This window comes from Hipposideros armiger, unplaced genomic scaffold (genome assembly GCF_001890085.2).
Source record: "Hipposideros armiger isolate ML-2016 unplaced genomic scaffold, ASM189008v1 scaffold_938, whole genome shotgun sequence".
Lineage (NCBI taxonomy): Eukaryota > Metazoa > Chordata > Mammalia > Chiroptera > Hipposideridae > Hipposideros > Hipposideros armiger.
The window spans coordinates 57,893-78,891 of record NW_017732288.1 but is presented as its reverse complement, the minus strand read 5'-3'; the positions used below and the strand labels follow the sequence as shown (position 1 = coordinate 78,891).

The window sequence follows — 20,999 nt, the reverse complement described above, 5'->3', positions numbered from 1 at the left end:
CAAGTCGGCACCATCATTGCGCTCTTCCCGGGCGAGGCAGATCAGTTGCTGGCTTCTGGACAGCTGCTCACTGCAGCTGCTGGCCACTCACACTGGCTGCTGGCTACATACGGTAGCCCATGGCAACCCACTGCCACAGGGGCTGCAGACTACGCCATCGCTGGTGACTCATGGCAGCTCAGCTTCAGGTTGAGCTGTTGTTCAGCATCTTAGCTGTGGAGGGCAGTGTCACTGGCCCTCATATGTGGGATCCAAACCAGGGCACTCTGGCATCCCAAGCCAGCTCTTAACCAACGTGCCACTTGGCCGGCCCTCGTTGTGTTTTTCTTTCATTTAAGTAAATTCCACTTGGGATTTATTTTGATGAAACTTGCTCTCAACCTCTATCCTTGTAATTTTTCAAACAGTGAAGTGATCAACCATGTGGTGAAATCTTTTTCCCACTGATTTGTTATATGCCCATCATGTAAATTCTCATCTACACTTGAGTCTTTCTCAAAGTCTTTTTATTGGTCAATTTTTGGATTAAGTAAAATAGCACTTCGTATTTTAATCATTTTTCAGCCCTATCATGAAGAAGAAGACCAAGAGTCAAGTGAAGAAGGCAGTGAAGAAGATGTGGAGGTTGGGGATGAGATAGCAGAGGAAGCAGAAGTTAAACAAAGGTAAAAAGATGGGAGAGGATGTCAAAACAAAATAAATAAAAGGGTTAGGAAACTTTTATTATTATAAATTATTATTATTATTATAAATATTTCTTGAATTTCTTGCAATGGATGCAGTTTGAGAACAGTGCTTCTTGTATCAAAGGATCATTGCTACTTTAATTTTGTGCATATTGTTAGTATGCGATGTTATTCTGTCTTGGTTTCATCTCGTGACTGTTAGGTTTTCAGAACTTACTAACAATCATGTACTTGGTTGGCTGATTCAGTGAAGTTCCCTGAGTGAATAAGCGTAACCTGTCTATGTACCCACTTTGCTCTTTTGCCCCCAGAACAGATTCTCATTGGAGTGCTGTCCGAAAAGCTCTCTCCGAGGTTGGTATCTCATGTCTTGTCAATGGTGTCTTACTTTATTACCCAATAGTTCTGCTAAAGTTCAAATTCAAAGCAGGATGGAGACATTGGAAGATAGCATTGGATCTTAAACAGGGTCCAGAGCATGGAATGTACAGAGCCCAAAACTTATATTCCTGGTTTAGTAAGCTTGTGCTCTAAGTAGCATTTCCTACTAGGTCTTTTCTGTAAGAAGAGTGGATTTGAGGGCTTGAAAATATCTCTCATTGATTCTGCCTGAATTTTATAACGTTCGGGTAAAGACTGCTGTGAAATTTCAGTTACTCTGAAAAATTCAGAAAAGCTCAAAAAAGTAAGAAATTATCCATAATCTTATCTTTTAAAAAAATATATAACAAAATGAAAATCCACTCCCCCCATAGGTAACCACCATTAACAGTTTGGTAAATATCCTTTTGACCTTTTACTCTGCTTCTCACTTACATGGACATGCTCTTGCGTGTATGTGTGTACAAATATGCAAAAAAACCATTAGTTCTTCAATTCATATCATTTGTGACATTAACTCATGTTACATTGCGTATGTTGTGGAGTGGGACAGGAGGAACATTTTGATCAGGGATGTTCCAGAGCACAAAGGTCTGCCCACAGGGCATGGTGGCATGGGGTTTAGGTCCTTAGGAGAGGCTAGAATTCAGTGATGGCCTCTTCTCAGGAATTTGGGATTAAATGCTGTGTTTGTCCATTAATGTCTATGCATTTGTGTTTTCCTTTTTTGGGTTGCATTTGCTGTAGTGATAAAGAGGATATTATAGAGGTGAGGAAACATGAATGAAAACAAGCAAATCAATTTGTTTTTCCCATCTTCAGCAGGTAAACACTGTTGATGTGTTGACCACGATGGGAGCTATTCCTACAGGGTTCAGGCCTTCCACACTCTTCCAGCTTCTGGAGGAAGGTAACAGGTGTCTGTCAGCCACCATAGACTTTTAGTTAAGCTGTCAAACTTTACATCTAATTTCCTTGTTTTAGCCAAAACAAGTTGTTTAAAAAGATGTTGAACCTCACATTTCATTGACGCTCATCTTTTCCTTGTCTTTCCTGTGACAGTGGAGGAAGGATCCGTGATCCTATCAGAGGCGAGCCTGTCTACCTGTGTTCTGGGCTCCAGCCTCTTTCCTTTATTCCAGAAACATGACTCTTAATTGTCAGCGCTTCCCTTCCCCCACCAGCTTCTCCCTTCATCAGCAGTACTGGCATGCCTAATACCTCCCACCTCTAAGAACCAGCCTGTCCAGCCCTGTCCCTTTCTAGGCAAGGCCTCCCTTTCTCTGCTTTTCTTCACAGCAAGACTTTTCCAAAGAGTTATCTCCATTCACCTTTTCTATTTTCTTCTTGTTCTTGGATTTCCTTGTACTTGACAATGTTTATTCATAAGCTTATTTTAAAAAGGAGTGATGTTGGGCGAGGCTGTCCTGATACCTGACTTGTGGAGTTATCTGTGAAAGGACTGCTTTGAGGTTCCTCTGCTGAGAAACTCCTCTCAGCACCCCTTGAACGCCCAACTCCTTCTTTTCCTTTGGGTGTTAGGTTAAATTCTACTTTCCCAGAGAAGCCTTGAGTAATGTAAGTTCCCCTCGCTTCAGTCCACCTGAGGACCCTTTATGGGTCTAGGTCATATAATTATCTTATTTATTCTCTTGTTTACGTAATTTTTTAATTGTTTTCCCTACTCAACTGTAAACAAAGGAGAGCAGGACCATATTTCTGTTCACATTTGTATTTCTGGGTTTTAGCATAGTACGTGGCACAGAGTATGAACTCAAAGATGACTTCACAAATGAATTTATGATTTTGTAATGAGAATTCTTTATGACTAAAGTATGGAAGAACACTATAAAGTAGTTTTGTGTTAAGAAGTAAAATTAGTGATTTTATACTTTTCTAAATCTCCAAAAAGAGTTTATAGATTTCCTGCATTTTACAAAAATATTTGAATGGATCGTCATCATCACGGGCCATGTTATTGGCCTAAAAGTCTTTCAGGTCTTTCTTAAAGCTCTTTTAAGATCAGCTTTTATGTGCTTCTCTTCTTATGTTTCCTCTATTCTTTTTATGTGTAAATTTCTGTTGGTACCTCTGTCTTAGGAAGCCTGTTTCTAGCAAGCAGTTTGGCCTTTTGGAAGTCTGTTTCCTAAATTTGTAGCATAACATCATAGATTTTTGGCTTTGAATTTTATTCCTTTCTTTGTAAGAAAACAAAGAAAAAATTATTTTTGCAGGGAATCAGTTTCGAGCAAGCTACTTCTTACAGCCGGAGCTCGCTCCTTCGCAGCTGGCCTTCAGAGATCTCATGTGGAATGCTAAGACAGGCACTGTAAGTATAGTTACTACTGTAGGATTATGAGTTTTCCAGATTGTGTTGTGGTTGCAGGTATACCAATAACATGTAAATTAATTAATACATTATAAAAAACAGGAAAAAATGTTTTCTGTATTGTGATTTTGAAACAGTGTTAATTTCATAGCTAACACAAAATTTGGGTTTCTTACTGTGGTTTTATCTTATTTCTCTTTTCCATGTTCTCTTCTCCCATTGTTACAAAGGAAATAGTACTATGTATCTATCTTGTTCTTTGCCTCAATTTCTTCATCTGTGAAAAGGGGATAATAATAATACTTCCAACATAGGATTATTGTGAGAATTACATTATTTGTATGAAGGTGCTAAGAACAGTGCCTGGCTCATGATGTGTTAGCAAATATCATTATTATTATTAGTAGTAGTATTTTAATTAAGTAGGATTGAGGACACTAGTAGTACTTTATACTTCTTTGGGGATAGCTTAGAGCTTAGAGTAAAGGATTGTTGTATCCCCAGTATTTGAAGTAGGAAATACTCTTTTTTAAAAAAGATTTTTTACTGGGGAATTGGGGAAGAGGAACAGACAAGTTGCTGTCCTTTTCTTCTTCAGTCTAGTTGTGGAGGACCTCGCTTCACTGGCCCATGATGGTATTGTGATCACTGTGCTCTTCCCGGCTAAGACAGATCGGTCATCCACCATTGGACGGCCACTCACGGCGGCTCATGGCTGCTCACGCTGGCTGCCGGCCACTCACAGTAGCTCACGGCAGCTCACTGCAGCCCCACTGCAGCCTACGCTGTCGCCGGCGACTCACTGCAGCCCAGCTCCAGGTCAAGCTGTTGTTCACCATCTTAGCTGTAGAGGACACAGCGTCACTGGCCCATGTGGGATCTGAACCTGCGGCCCTGCTGTTCAGAGCTTGCACTCCCAAGCTAACTCTTAACCAACGAGCCACTTGGCCGACCCTAAAGTAGGAAATACTCTTTATACTTAATTCTACTCTCTGACTTTTTAGCAGATATAAACTGCATTACAACACATCACTCCCCTTCCTGTTTACCTTCTAGTTTTTCTCCCTTCCTCCCCCAGAGCCTCAAGGGAAAAATAAGAGGACCCAGTGTGGTTAGGTTTTGTGGAGAGGGGTAGCACAGAATTTTAGTGCCCTTTGTCCTGTCAACCTGAGCATTGCCTGGAAACGTCTTAGTATTAAGTATCCTTTATTGCAAGTCAACAAAGATGCTGTATTTGGTCTGCTTAGTGTACTAGTACTGGAATAAGTGGCATTTAATTTATGGACTTACACCCAGAGAGCTAAATATTCAGCTCCCGTTTCTTAGATTGAAAAGGTGACAAGCTTTTACATGTTGTCTTATTTTTTCAATGATATAAGTATTTAAATGGAAAGGCCCATGACTGCAAAGCAGAATGTTAGGAATTGAAGGTATTCTTAAATAAGACCAGAAAGCCAGTTTATTTAATATTCTGAACTATACCTGTGAAGTAGAACTAAATAATTGCTTCCATGGTCAGTGCATTTTCTCTGTCAAAACATCTGTATAAGAAGCCAAAGAACAATGTAGATAAGTGCTTGGAATTAAAGGAGGAGCTAGCTGGATACAATGAATGCTAGTGTGACTGACTACATTACCCACATTGTAGAAGAATGACTGTGAATGAACCTGGAGTACCATGATTCTATGGTCAGGTCACACATTTTATCTGATTACATTGACTATTCATTACAAATTTTATGCATTTACCTCAAAATGCAAATATTTCAAATATGAAAAATTTACCTGAAAACTTTACCTAAAGTTTTTATTTAAATTGAACATACTATTGACACTTTTCTTGTGGGTGTATATTTCTGTGCATAATTTTTTCTTTTATTCTTTTTTATTCTATGTACATATTCTTAAGTATTTATAAAAGATGCTTTGAAAATGAATTCGTCTTACAAGTCATGAAAGTAAACCTTTTTTGTACTAATTTCTCTCTCAGATTAGGTCAAGACCAAGTCATGTTTCTTTGATTCTGACCCTCTGGAGTTGTAAGATGATCCCTCTTCCAGGAGTGAGCATCCAGGTTCTCAGCAGACATGTGCGGCTTTGTCTGTTTGATGGTAATAAGGTGAGCATATTGAGGAGCACATCGGTTCACATCAGGTTGGAAAACGTTTTGTTAATGCCACATGTTAAACACGTACTGCATCGGGTTCATCTGTTTCTGTGTCTTTCGCTCGGTCTCTCTCTTTTATTATATGTCTACGTGTGTGTGTGTGTGTGTGTGTGTGTGTGTGTATGTGTGTTTATTTTATGTGTATGTGTGTGTTTGTGTATGTTTGTATGTATGTATGTGTATATGAATATGTAAGTATATGTGTACATATACATATATGTGTGTGTGAATATATGTATACGTGTATATATGTGCATGTGTATATGTATATGAAGGTGTGACAATTAAGTTCATGAACTTGTTGCAACGATGTAGCTAACCTTTTTTGATATCGGAGGGATTATTTATCATGAATTTGTACCAACTGGACAAACAGTTAACCAAGTTTACTATTTGGAAGTGCTGAAAAGCCTGCATGAAAAAGTTAGACAACCTGAACTTTTCGCCAACAGTTCATGGCTCTTGCATCACAACAATGCACCAGTTCACATGGCACTGTCTGTGAAGGAGTTTTTAACCAGTAAACAAATAATTGTGTTGGAACACCCTCCCTACTTACCTGATCTGGCCCCCAGTGACTTCTTTCTTTACCTGAAGATAAAGGAAATATTGAAAGGAAGACATTTCGATGACATTCAGTACATCAAGTATAATCTGACAACAGCTCTGATGGCCATTCCAGAAAAAGAGTTCCAGAATTGCTTTGAAGGGTGAACTAGGCACTGGCGTCAGTGCATAGCTTCCCAAGGGGAGTACTTCTAAGGTGACAATAGTGCTATTCAGCAATGAGGTATGTAGCAGTATTTTCTAGGATGAGTTCGCGAACTTAATTGTCAGACCTTGTATATGTATATGTGTGTATGTGTTCATGTATACGTGCATGTATAAGTATATATGTGTATGTATGTATGTATGTATGTATGTGTATGTATATAAAATAATATGTGCTAGAATGCAAAACACATGGGTTCTGATGACATAAGCTTACCTCCTGGCTCTATTCCCTTGCTAGGTATGTCATGCTGTCATACATATCGCAGTTAACTCCTTAGATTTCCACCTACAAAAAGGTACTGATGCTTGTATTGTATACATACAATACACATGTACTGCATTTTTTACAAATGTACACCCCTGTATAACCAACACCCCAATCAGGATATGGAGCATTACCCTCATCTTTCAACATTTCTTCGTGTCCTTTTGCATTTTACTCCTCCTTGATCCTCAAGAGAATATTTTTACCCATTATCAAAGAAAGAATTTGAATGACTCTTAAAAACTTAATGATCTGTTTGTGAGCTATAGCTTAAACAGTGCTTAGATGGAAATTAAGAAGTTTAATTGCATATACTAGACAGGAAGAAAGGTTTGAAATCAGTGATCTAAGCTATCAACTCAAGAGGCTAAAAAAGGAAGAATGAGTTAAACAATAAGAAAATAAAATGAAGGGCCGGCCAAGTGGCGCATTGGTTAAGAACTGGCTTGGGGCGCCAGAGGGCCCCGGTTCGGATCCCACATATGAGGGCCAGTGATGCTGCCCTCTACAGCTAAGATGCTGAACAACAGCTCAACCTGGAGCTGGGTTACCGTGAGTTGCTGGCGATGGCATAGGCTGCAGCCCCTGCAGTGGGTTGCCATGGGCTATCGTGTGTATCCAGCAACCAGCGTGAGCGGCCCTCAAGCCGCTGTGAGCGGCCATCCAGAAGCCAGCAACTGATCTGCCTCGCCTGGGAAGAGTGCAATAATGGTGCTAACTTGGGCCAGTGAAGCAACGTCCTCCACAGCTAGACTGAAGAACAAAAAGACAGCAACTTATCTGTTTCCCTTCCCCCAATTCCCCAGCACTGTTCCCATCCCCCAATTCCCCAATGGAAATCTTTAGGAAAAAAAAAAAAGAAAGGCAAAAGTTTATTCTTTGAAAAGATTAGTAAAATTGAGAGATGCCTAGTAAGACTGATCAATAAATTTTAAAAAGGGATAGAGAAAGAAAATAAATGATCAGTATCTGACATGAAAATGGAGACCTCACCGCAGATCCTGCAGACATTAAAAGGATAACTAGGGATATTATAAACATCTTTATGCCAATAAATTTGACAATGTAGATATAGATAAATTCCTCAAAAACCATAATTTATTGAAACTGATATAAGAAAATTTAAATAAATCCTATTAAAGAAATTGAAGCTGTAATTTAAAATCTTCCAACAAAGAAAACTCTAGGCCCAGATGGCTTCACTAGTAAATTCCTCCAATCATTTGAGGAAGAAATAATACCAGTGTTATACAAACTCTTCCAAAGAATACATAAAAACAAAATCCTTCCCAATTCATTTTATAGGGCCAGGAAAGACATGATTCCAAAATATGATAAGACATTACAAGAAAGAAAAATTATAAGACCAGTATCCCTCATAAATATTGAAACTAAAATCCTAAACAGAATATTAGCAAGTTGAATTTCATGACTAATTAGGGAATATTGAATTTGAATTATAGGAATTCAAATGCACACACCTGTGTAACCAACATTTAATATTTGAATATAGATTATTGTAATGTGCTATATTAACAGAACTAAAGAAAAATGTATGATCATCTCAATAGATATAGAAAAATATTTGACCTAGTTTAAGACCCATTCATGATTTTTAAAAAATTCTCAATAAACTAGGAATAGAAGGGGACTTCCTCAAATTGGTAAAGAGCAATTAGAGAAAACTAAAGTTAGCATCATCATACTTAATGGTGAAATACTGAACACTTTTGCACTAAAATCAAGAATAACTCAAGGATGTCCAAGAAATAAAAAGGTAACTCAATTTTTTAAATGGGCAAAAGACTTGAACAAGCACTTAAAAAGAAGAAAATATATGAAAAACTAAGAGGCATATAATAAGTCATCAGGGCATCACAAATTAAAACCACAGTGAGAGAGAGCCAACCATAGGCTATGTACAAGAAACCTAGCTTAAATATAATAATATGGTCAGGCTAAAAGTAGAAGGATGAAAAAAGATATAGCATTCAAAAGATATTAATATCAGACAAAGTAAACTTTAGAACAAGGACAATTACCAGGAATAAAAAGGTACACTGCATGATAAAAGGGACAATTCACCAAGAAGACGTAACAATCCTAAATGTGTGTGCACCTAACATCAGAACTTCCAAATACATGAAGTAAACTTAGATAGAACTGAAAGGAGAAAGGGCAAAGCCACAGTTATAGTTGGAAACTTGAACACTTCTCTCTCTGTAATCTATGGAATAAGCAGACAGAGAATTAGTTAAGGATATAAAAGAACTGAATAACACCATCAACAAACTGGATCTAATTGGCATTTGTACAACACTTCACTCCAAAATAGTAAAATACACGTTCTCTTAAGTGCATATGGAACAATCAGCAAGATAGATGTACCCAAGCAAATTGAAAGGATTGAAATCATACACTGTACAGTCTGTGATTACATGGAATTGAATTAGAAATCAGTAACAAAGATAACTGGAAAAAAATCCTTAAATATTTGGAAATGAAACATATTCTAAACAATCAGTAGGTTAAAAGGAAATTTCAAGGGAAATTAGAACATATTTTGAACGGAACAAAAAAGGAACATGTAACATATAATTGGTGGAATATTGGCTAAAGCATTGCTTGGAGGGAAGTTGATAGCACTGGGTGCTTACCTTAGAGAAGATTCTCAAGTGGATGGTTTGACTTTCTCCGGAGAACGTGATACTTGAGTTGAGATCTGAGGGGTGAATAGGCCTTTACAAGGTGAAGAGAAAGGGAAGCGTGTGCCTGGCCCAAGGAGTAGCACAGGTGAAGGTCTTGGTGGGGAAGGACTTGGAATTGGGAGGCCAGTGGGGCTGAGTGGAGAGAGTGAGGGGAACTGCAGATTGGGATGAAATGGGAGATGTCAGGAAGGAGTACAGTGTAGGACGTTGTAAGCCATGGTGTAAGGGAGTTTTGTCTTTATCCTAAAAACACTGAGAATTACTTGGGGAAGTGACATGATATAGTTTATGTTTTGGGATTAGCTCCACTGGCTTCTCTCTGGAGATGGATTATGGAGGACAGAAGGGATATGAGTAGAACATTTGGGGGCTATGGCACAATTTGGTGGTCAAAGCAAGTGTCGCTTTCAAGAAAACAAAAACTGGAGCCAACCTGCCTAGGATTAGCTTTGGCTCCACCATCTGCTAAGTGTGGGATGCTGAGCAGAGTACTTGACCTTGTTCTCACTTTCCTCATCTGGTATACATCTCTTAGGATCAGTTTGAGGAATAAATGAGTTAACATAAATAAAGCACTTAAAACAATACATGGAACATAGTAACTGTGATAGATGATGATGACTTAGATTACGAAAGTGGAGGTAGAGATGAGAGGTAAAAACCAACACAATTTGGTGATGGATTGGATATAGTGGGTGAGAGAGAGCAGGGTGCCAATAGTGGTGACATTCAGTGAGATCAGGAACGCTGAAAGCAGATCAGGTCTGGAGGAATTTGTGGATTTAGCTTTGCTTACGCTGAGTATACTAACTCATGGCATGAGGAAAGTGCCTTCCTTCCTTTAATCTGAAATGGGAGTAAATACGAGTAAACGAACTTGTGTTGTTATTAGTGATCCTCCCTCACTTCCGCACTCTGCACAAAACACTGCGATAAATGAGCCAGTAAGTGTCCTCAGTGACCAAGATGAATTGCCTTCTTTTCCTTAAATCTAATTTGATATTCCTCTCCCTGTTCTCATAGATGAGAACATAAAGCAAAGATTGGAATTTCATTTTGAATAACATATCAAAATAATAGACATTATTTTACAGAAAAACAGAAGTTAATTTATGAAAATAATTTGTTAACTTTCCAAATTGAGAAGTTATAAAGATATTCATGCTATTGACTTAAGAATGCTTCTTTGGGCCGGCCGAGTAGCTCAGTTGGTTAAGAGCTTGCTTAGGAGCACCAGCTCTGAGCAGCAAGGCTGTGGTTTGGATCCCACATTAAGGGCCAGTGACGCTGCGCCCTCTACAGCTAAGATGATGAACAACAGCTCGACCTGGAGCTGGGCTGCTGTGAGTCCCCGGCGATGGCTTAGGCTGCAGTGAGGCGGCAGTGGGCTGCTGTGACCTACATGAGTGGCTGGCAGCCAGCGAGAGCTGCCATGAGCGGCCAACCAATGACTGGCGACTGATTGCCTCACCCGGGAAGAGCACAATGATCATACCAACATGGTCCAGTGAAGCTATGTCCTCCATAACTAGACTGAAGAACAAAATAGCAATTTGTCTACCTGTCTGTTCCCCTTCCCCAATTCCCCAACGCTGTCCCCCTCCCCCAATTCCCCAATAAAAAAATCTTTAAGAAAATATAAACTAACGAGACACTGCTTCTAGTAATGGATGAGTAAGCTCTTCTCAGACCAACTTGCCCAGCGGTGACAGCTGTAAATTCTGGGTGATATACAAAAAGCATCTCCCTGAAGGCACTGCAAAGCATCTAAAAGCAGGCAGATACTGAGAGGAGTCTGAAATCATTAGTCTGCTATTTTTTCTTTCTGTTTATTCCCTCTTTTTCGTTCCTCTTGTTTCTTTTCCTGCCTTGGTGTGTGTTACTTGAACATTTCTTAAAACTCCATTCTGAATTATCTGTAGTGTTGTTGAGTGGGTCTCTCTTTATAGCTTTTTTAGTGATTGCTGCAGGTGTTATTTTTACGTACACAACTTACCATAGTCTACTAGTGTCACTATTCCAGTTTGAATAACATATAGGAACCTTACCTCCCTTTACTCCTCTCTACCCTTTCTCCTTTCTAATATAATTATCTTAAATATTTCCCTTATATACATTGAGAACCATATTGTACAGTATTATAATTTTTGCTTGAACTATCAAGCATAATTTAGAAAACTCAAGGGTAAATGAGTTGTACTTACCCTTATTTTTACTCTTCCCATTGTTCTTCCTTCCTGATATTCAGAGATTTCTTCTTTTATTGAGTCCTTCCTCTTTAAAGAATGTCCTTTAATCTTTTTGGGTAGGCTTGCTGGCTGCAGACTCTCTTAGTTTTTCTTTATCTGAGAATGTTTCATTTCCCTCTCATTCCTGAAGAATATTTCCAGTAAATATAGAATTCTGGGTTGACAATTCTTTTCTTTGGCATTTGACAAATATCGTGCCACTTTTTTCTGGCCTCTGTGGTTTCTGATGAGAACCCACTGTCTTTTTGTTGTTGTTGTTGTTGTTGTTGTTGTAGAGGGCAGTGTCACTGGCCCTCATATGTGGGCTCCGAACCGGGGCCCTCTGGCGTCCCAAGCCAACCCTCAACCACTGCGCCACTCGGCTGGCCCCCCTCCCACTGTCTTTTGAATTGTTTCCCTATCAATTAATTGAGCTGTTTCTTCTCTCATTGCTTTCCAGATATTTCTGTTTAGTTTTCAGAGGTTTATGCTATATCTTGGCATAGATTTTTTGGGTTTATCCTGTTTTGGATTTGTTCAGCTTTTTAAATCTATAGTTTGATATCTCTTGCCAAATCTGAGGATTTTTCAGCCATCATTTTCTCTAATATTCAGTTCCAAACTCTCCTCTTATCTGGGAGCTCAGAATAAATAAAATGCAGTTTCACATTAAACAGCAGGTAATAATTAGGAGGAGTTTGTTCTCCAGGAGTCCAGGTTGAAAATATATTATTTTAAGCAGAGTTTAAGTGAAATTCATATATATTAGGTGTTGAAGGTAATGGGGACTTTATGTGGAAAACCCACTTGGCTACCTATATTATACTCCTAGCTTCTACCAGTAGAAACCTCGAGGGCAGTGAATTGAATTTGACCTAATATGACATGTTTGGGATAATATATAATTACTTTTAAGGCTTAGTTTTAGAAGTGCTACACTTAAATATTTTTATCAAGAATAAAAATTATATATTATCTATCCCTTTGGAAGATGTCCATTTTGGCCATGACTTTATAGAATCTGAACTCTTTTTACAGTTTTTGCTCCTTTTATGTTTCATTGTTTTATGTATATTGTAGGATTAACTTCTTGCTGTAGCACTTTATAAGAGATTTCAGGAAGAATATAACTTATGGGCCTAGAGATCTTAAAGAAAACTAAACTGTGTATCTGAGCTGTTCGCATGGTCTGTCTTAGGGGCAGGGTAATAGACTATACCTCAAATGCTCTTATGGGTCACATTTCTTAAAAGGTCGTCAGTACCTGAAATTTCACCTACTTTTCTGGTAAACCTATCTCAGTTATTAAATATTTCACTTAATATAGTTTATCACTAGCACAAAGATCTGAGCCTGAATTCATTTTATTAATTCCTTCATTGTTTTATAAATAAGTGCTGTAACACTTGTTTTTTGTTAATCATTTTAAAAGTTATGTATGTACTTGTTGTTAAGAGAGAAAAGAAATTACAGAATTGCACAAAGAAGTGAAAGAGCCCTTCTCCCTCTGTTCTACCCAGTATAGCCACTTTTAACTGTTAGGGACATGGAAGTGCTGATGTTTCAGAGAGCTTTCTATATGATTTCAAATGGGAAAATCTCATTTCAGGTTCTGAGCAACATTCATACAGTCAGAGCCACATGGCAACCTAAAAAACCCAAAACATGGACGTTTTCTCCCCAGGTGAGTCATCTGCTGAGTGAATGAAATAAACATGAACTTCTTTTACCGGTTAAGTGTTATGCAATTGATTTCTAAGACGAGGCTGTTAAAGTATATTTATGAAATAACATGTTTAGTACAGAATATATGGGGTCATATTTGAATCTTTAGATTGATTATTTAATGTTCTTTGAGGACTTTGATAAAAATTACTCATGTTTCTGACTCACCAAAGTTATAGGAATCTATGAATCATCTCATTCAATGGATTTCAGGGTTCAATTCTAGAAAATGCCTTCTGATGGAAAACGAAAACAAAAAAATAACATTTAGGAAGTGTTTTTCAAAAATGAAATCTCCAACTGTGTTAGTGAGAGCTGTACTTTCCTCAGATGAAATCAAGGGTGACGTCTAGGGTACTGGTACATCACACCAAGGGATTGCCAAGACTGGGACAAGAAGAACCAGAATAAGTTTTGGTGGTTTCACACCACTGAGTCAGTACTACGTAGGGGCCGTGAAGACGAAGATATTTATGTTCTGTTGATAAGATTAGTTGTCTGTAGTTGATTTTACTTAAGTTTTTTCTTCCTCCAAGTTTTCATTGCTTTAATATTTACTTTTCTCCCACACTAGCTCCCATGCATCACTGCACCCTAAGAAGCTTCATTAACTTCCTCTATGGCTTCAAGAGATCTTAAAGCAAGACAAAGTTTCAGTGCGAGGGCACTGGATGTGGAGAAGGCCCAGCCACTGTGCTTGTGTGCTGCATGTAGCCACACATGTCTAGAGTACAACTCCTGAAAGTCCATTGTGGTCTTCTAAGCACCCTACTGCTTATATTTAAGCACAATACTTCACAATTCTGATATGGCATCTCTGTGTATGTAAAGTGTTTAGGGCAGAATTTTCTAATGTGGAAGGATATATAATAAGTATATGTTACTTTGTTGAATAAAATTAAGAATCTGTTAGGTGTGAGTCATTCTCCCTAGGTATTATAGGAACTTACATGATTATAGAGAAAAAACATATAGACATATAATAACAATATCTCTATGGAGCTCTAACTGTGTGTGTTATCTCATTTAATTCTTAGTGTAGCCCAATGTAGCACTGTTGATAACTATCACAAAGACAGAATGTGACTGTTATGGAGCTCCAAGTGCTGTGGAAGCACAGAGAACGGTGAAATTAATTATAGGCTCAGGAAGGTTTTGTAGAAGAGAATCTAGACCTTGAAGGATGGGTGGGATTTTAAGGCAGGAAAGAAGGATGTGGTTGTGCAGGGAGAGGGAATGGAATGAGCAAACAGGAAGGGAAAGAGAAATTCACAAGGCACGCCTCAGGAAAGTTGACCAATGTTTGTATGAAGTCTTTAATTTTAGTTCTGTTTACAAAGAACAATCAATGGTTAATACAAATATCTTACATATGCAAATGTTTTTGTCCACCTCTGGAGACTTAGGCATAGTATTTGTTTCACATTAGCCTGTCCTCTATGCAAAGGGTAAGTGAAGGTAAGTTTCCCTTTAACACAAAGTTAAATTTTTAAATTTCGAATACTTGATGTAGATGAGTTCAATCCATCTGCTTTTTGTTTCCTTTAAAATACCTATGATGCAAAGGCATAAACCATTTATAGGTGAATGGAGCTGAAACCTCCCTCTCAGTTTAAATTTTTATTAGTAACTTTGTTTTCTTATTGTTTCAGGTTACCGGCATCTTGCCCTGCTTACTTGATGGTGATTGTTTCCTCAGGTCTAATTCTTTATCTCCAGATCTTGGAATATTATTTGAACCTGGAATTTCTTATATTCGCAATGTATGTCGGTTGAAAGAAAAACTTTCTAATGTATTTAAAAGGGAAGTTTTTTTTTAAGCCTGTATCTACAAGTCAAATAATTGAGATGTTTATGTTTCATATGCTTTTAATCCTTGAGGAATGAAAATGGCAGTGATTCTAATTTACATATCCTGCTTTTTCAGTAGCATTTAAAATTAAAGTGTGGAAGATGCTCAGCATCACTAGTCACTAGGGAAATGCAAGTAAAAACAAAATATCCCACATGATTATAAAAAAGACAAGAAATAAGTGTTGGCGAGGATGTGGATAAAGGGGAACCTTCGTGCACTGTTGGTGGGAATGTAAATTGGTGCAGCAACTATGAAAAGCAGTACGGAGGTGCCTCAAAAAAATTAAAATAGCACTACCATATGACCCAGCAATTCTCCTTCTGGGTATTTATCTGAAGAAAACAAAAACACTAATTTGAACAGACATAGGCACCCCTATGTTCATTGCAGCATTATCCACAATAGCCAAGATATGGAAGCAACCAAAGTATCCATCAATGAGTGAATAGATAAGGAAGAAGTGGTACATATATACAATAGAATGTTATTCAGCCATAAACAAGAAGGAAATCTTGCCATTTATGACAACATGGATGGACCTAGAGAGTATTATGCTAAGTGAAATAAGTCAGACAGAGAAAGACAAATACCATATTATCTCACTTATATGTGGAATCTAAAAACAAAAGAAACTCATAGATGCAGACAGCAGATTGGTGGTCATAGGGGTGGGGTGGGGGGAGAAATGGGGTCAAAGATAAAAAGGAAAAACAAATGATACATTACTGTACAACACCAGAGAAGCTTACTATTCTCTAGTGACTTAGGACAAAACAAAAACAAACAAAAGACCTCTTTCAAAGAAGAAAAACCACCTCAAATTGGATGTAAGCTGCAAATATACTGAAACTAAACAGTGGCAGTGAAGCCATACCTCAAATTCTAAAGCTCATCTGGAAGATAATATACAATTTATGCCTAGAGAAAGTACACCACAATTCAATAACTATTACCTATAATTTTTTTTAATTAGTTCCAGGTGTACAAAACAATGTAATAGTTAGAGATTTACATCCCTCACAAAGTGATAACCCCCCACCCCCAATCTACTACCCCTGTTAAGCTGTCTTTTGTAACCCCATGGCAATCTGTGGTTACAATTTGCTCTTTCTAATCCCCTCATCTTCTCCCTCATCCCCACCCCCCTCCCATCTAGTAACCCTCAGTTTTTCCTCTGTATCTCTGAGACTGTTTCTGATTAGTTTGCTCATTTATTCTATTCTTTAGATTCCACATATAAGTGAGATCATATGGTATTTGTCTTTCTCCGTCCGTCTGACTTATTTCACTTAGCATAATATTCTATACTCTTAAATATGACCAAAAGTTTAGAAGATGAAAAAAGCAAACCAATCTATTCCCATTAAAATAATTTTCCTCAGGCCTACTCAGAAGTTTTCATTTGTGTCTTAATAGCTAGGATTAGAGTGACCTCCAGTGCTTTTAAAGAATGAAGATGTGGAAAGGATAGGACTTTGCAGAAAGTGATAGAAGATGCTCAGTGGCATTCCGCTATAGCAGTTTCCCTCTGTCCTAACCTTGTGTGAGGATTCTAATTAAGGGACCTGATTTTTTTAATAAAGGGAACACCAGAAACTTGGAGTAACTTAACGTCATATAAACTATTGAGCTAGTGGGTGTGGGTCTGTTATAGTAATTATATACCTCCATATTCTAATAGCTCGAAAGGTGTAATATATATACTTGGCCTCATGGTAACCCCAGGAGCCTTACATTAATGATATTACACCATCTTTTCATTTCTTTAATGCAAATTCATCCATATGTATTGTGGGTGAGTAGGACGGGAGATGAGCAGGTCCCCCGAGTGAGCCCCAGTAGCCTCTCACAGTTGACGGTAGGTTAAGTTCTGAGCAGAAAGACCCTTGAGTGGTTTAACGTGCTCATTCCGTCTCTCAGTGAGACACGGCTTAATGATCTCATGTGCTACTGATGTGATTTGAGCTCCTTCCACCACATACACCATTCAACATTTGCCACATCAGGTCTAGGGCTTTTCAAGAGCAATTTAACATGATGGGATTTTCACTTTACCATCTGGCCTACAAATACAAAGGGACTCCACTGTTTCACTTGATTTTCTTGTGAAGAATTTTTTAGTTCTCAAGGTAAATACTAATTTTGTTCCTTTAAAAGGACCTGGTATATGCTTATAAATTTGATTGTTTCAGACATTAAGTTTCATCTACTTTTTTATTTCCTAGTCAACCGGTGAAAGAGGAGAATTAAGTTGTGGCTGGGTGTTTCTTAAACTTTTTGATGCCAGTGGAATTCCTATTCCAGCAAAGTAAGTTGGCTATGTATTCCTTCCCAATAGGTAATTTTGTAGAAATTCATTTTTAAAAATCTAGATACCTCAGATTTACAGAATGTATGTTCTATTAGCATTTCAATAACTTTTGGGGAAAGGGCTTTTAATGTTGATTTTAATGTTCTTTTAAGTAGTATGTGAAAACAGCATGTACAGTTTTATCCTAGGGAGGAAGAAGCAACACATGTACAATAGAAAAACTACAATGTGGCCTCAGGGATAGAAAAGACAGTATATAATCAATATATACTGCCAGGGAATATAATCAATAATGTTGTAAATATTTTTTAGGGGGCCAGATGGATTCATGTCTTGTTAGGGAGACCACTTCATAGTCAGTGTAGAGGCCTGACCACCGCACTGGATTTCTGAAGCTGATGTTGAATAATAATGTATGTCAACTATAATTATATATACATATAGTCATGGGACATGGAGTAGAGTGTGGGAATGGAGTCAATGGAATTGTAATAGATAAGTATGATATCGGGAATGGGAAGGCAGTAGATAGGGGAGGGGGATTGTTTCTGTGTGAATGGTGAAAAGGATAACTATTGCATTGTTCTGTACACCTGAAACTAACAATAAAAAAAAAATAATAAAATAACATTAACTCCCAAAAAATAAGAAATTTAAAAAAAAAGGATTTTAAAACATGTTTGTACCAGCTGTTTGCTGAGAATGACCTTTCAATAATGTACTGTGGGATTAGCACATTTCACAGTGCTGAAATAGAGCCTCATTCTCTCCAAAGAGAAGGAAAGCTAAGTCCAGGGTCCCCAGGTCTTCTGTGACTCCACCTTTCTTCTGTATGTGGAACATTGAAATTGTCCTGGCAGCCACTGTAAACAAATTTAAAACTTAAGACCAAAAGGCAGACAGGTAGCAAATATTTGCAATATATCCCTAATGTAAAAAGAGCTCTCAAAAATTGAGAAGACAATCTATATTTTAAAATGGGTACACACAGAAATCTAAGTCTAGGATATAAACAAGAAATTCAGACACAAAGGGGACGTCAGCAAGATGATGACAACGAAGATCTCAGATTTGCAATTATAAAATTCAGGGCTCTGGTCCCTGCTGTATGTACCTGTAGATAGGTTCCTTAATATTTCCAAACCTCAGTTTTCCCCAACTTTAAAATTGGGGCGGGGGTTTACAATAGCCTAATCCTAAAGGTTTAATTCAGATAACGCTCCCCCCTACCTTTATTGATACCGCCGGGGTGAACATGACCGTCTTTACCACAACACAGAGGTGAAACCCCTGGCCACACTAGCGCTCTGATGTCACCCAGTGAGGGGGGAGGGGTGCTTTATTACCCAGCTCCTCACTCCACCCTGTAAACGTAGAAGCCCAGACTTCTTAAGACTTTGGGGAGGGGTTATTTTTAGTAATGTTCAGGGTTTTTAGTTGTACTTAGTGAGAAGGAAAGCTGTGTCTACTCCATCTTTCCTAAAATGAAGTCATAGTTATTATTTTATGAGGTAGAGGGCTGTGTATTGATACAGAAACATTTCCAATGAATACAATCATGTAACAAAAGCAAGTTGCAGAATCGTACATATACTGTGACTCAATAGTACGTATACTGTAAAACTGTGTTTATGTGCATCTGTCGGTGGGTTTATGTAAACTGTTCCCAGAGCTTGCCCCAAGGAGCAGGAGTGGAAAGCTGGTGCAATAGGATAAAAGAGGCCTTTTACCTTCTGCTTTCTACACTTTAGCAATTCGCAGCTTTAAAAGAAAATGTGTTCATTTTGATACTTACTGTGTGTATGTATTTATTGCATTTGCATAGAAAAAGATAGGACAAGGGGTAGTGGGGTGTGGGGGGTGGGAGGGTGTTTTCATTTTTTACTTATTATTTTTATGCCATTCAAACTTTTTACAACAATCTACATGTTACTTTTATATTTAAAAATAATATAAATTCATAATGGCTTCATTTCAAATGCTGATTCAAAATATTTTAAAAATGCATTTTAAATAACAAGTTATTAGAGTCAAAATACTTTAATGACATCAATTAATCTTTCTCATTTTAATGTGGAAGAATATATTTCTGCTGTTAAGACTGGGGGCACCAAAAAAATGTATGCAAGTGGACACTTTGGTCGACATTGCTCAAACAGTAACTTGCCGTAATCAGAAATGTCTGGATGCTGATGGTAACCACTTTGAGAACCTCTTATAATTGCAGAAGTCAAACGTGACTTGTATTCATCTTTTGTTATCGGTATATATTGAGTATTACAATTTTAATACAGTTTTCCTTTCTTAAAATATGTATACATTTTTTTGGCACCACCTGTAGTTAAGAAAGACAGCAATTTTATTTACTGAGATGATACCTCACACAAGGATCAACAACTTTAATTCTCATTTACCAATGAAACACAAATAAAATGCAAATTTATCTGTGTTTCAAAATATCCATCACAGGTTTTCGTCATAGCATACCCTTCTTTTGTAGGACTTATGAGCTCTTCCTGAATGGCGGCACCCCTTATGAAAAAGGTGTTGAAGTGGACCGTTCAGTGTCCAGAAGAGGTATAGTATAGCTCTTACAGGTTGCTTTCCTTCCTCTCCTTAGAGATCAAATAGAAGAGGCATCAGAGAAGATAGTTATATTCTAATATGTAAATAGTAAATTCACATTAAAAAATGTCATTCCATATTAAAATCTTAATCATTTTATTTGAGTATTTTCTTGGTAGCACCTATGAGACTTTACTGTAGGAAATGAGGAAGCATGAGAAGGCTGCATTTGCTCCTTCTCATTGAACACTCAGCTGAATTAATAGAATGGGCTAAGTCAGAGATTGCCTATCACTAGTCAGCTGGTGTAGACATTTGAAGTTGTGATGTACATGCCAAGTTGCCCTCCGGAAATACTGAGCACCTTTTAATGTGTTCACTGACCAGGCACTGTACCACATAATGGGGAATGGAGAGTAAGACAGATGTGGTCCTTGCCCCGTGTGGCTCAGAGCCTGACAGCATTGAAACACCCCCTCTGCTCCTTAGACCTGCCCTCCTTGTTTCATGGCCCAGAACACATAGTACTGCTGCTGCCCACCTTCTTGGAACAGGAAAGAATTGGGGGTCTGGGATGCAGGTGGTTTGACCTAAAGTTAGACGTGCTTTTTAGACTCCCTTTTTTTCTTTGTAATATGGCAATAGCAATGCTGTTGAAGTGTCTGATATAGTGGCAGCTCCAGGAATGAGCTCTGGTGCTGAAAATACTTTGTTATATTATAACAAAATGCTTTTTAAAAAAAATTAAAATACTTTGCTTTATTATACTCATTGTCCCCAGCACTTGAAGTTTTGACATTTATAAACTTTTTTTTAAGCACATGGGAGTGTTTTCCATCAGATGATGATGATGAGAAGGGAGCCTCAGCTTCTAGTAAAACTGAGATCTTTGAACAGAAGATCAAGAGACATACTCAGGTTGGTATGGCTTTCACTTGTTCAGTGAACTTGGGTCACTCAGCATGTGTAAATCATCTTTGCTTTTGGCTTCTTCTGCTTGGTCAT

At 37.9% G+C, this 20,999-nt stretch overlaps 1 protein-coding gene across 7 annotated transcripts in view; it reads left to right on the top strand.

Annotated features, from left to right (window-relative positions):
* NPHP1 (nephrocystin 1) overlaps positions 1-20,999 on the top strand; it is a 58,457-nt gene that overhangs the window by 17,252 nt on the left and 20,206 nt on the right. For 5 of the 7 annotated variants that reach the window (XM_019630740.1, XM_019630737.1, XM_019630742.1 and 2 more), the window contains 10 exons: positions 565-665; positions 998-1,040; positions 1,890-1,977; positions 3,302-3,396; positions 5,387-5,515; positions 13,148-13,222; positions 14,916-15,026; positions 17,344-17,426; positions 19,930-20,006; positions 20,813-20,912. In XM_019630740.1, the coding sequence (XP_019486285.1) occupies positions 565-665; positions 998-1,040; positions 1,890-1,977; positions 3,302-3,396; positions 5,387-5,515; positions 13,148-13,222; positions 14,916-15,026; positions 17,344-17,426; positions 19,930-20,006; positions 20,813-20,912 (902 nt within the window). The remainder of the gene's footprint in view (positions 1-564; positions 666-997; positions 1,041-1,889; positions 1,978-3,301; positions 3,397-5,386; positions 5,516-13,147; positions 13,223-14,915; positions 15,027-17,343; positions 17,427-19,929; positions 20,007-20,812; positions 20,913-20,999) is intronic. The other 2 variants (XM_019630738.1, XM_019630739.1) reach the window with 2 other exon arrangements.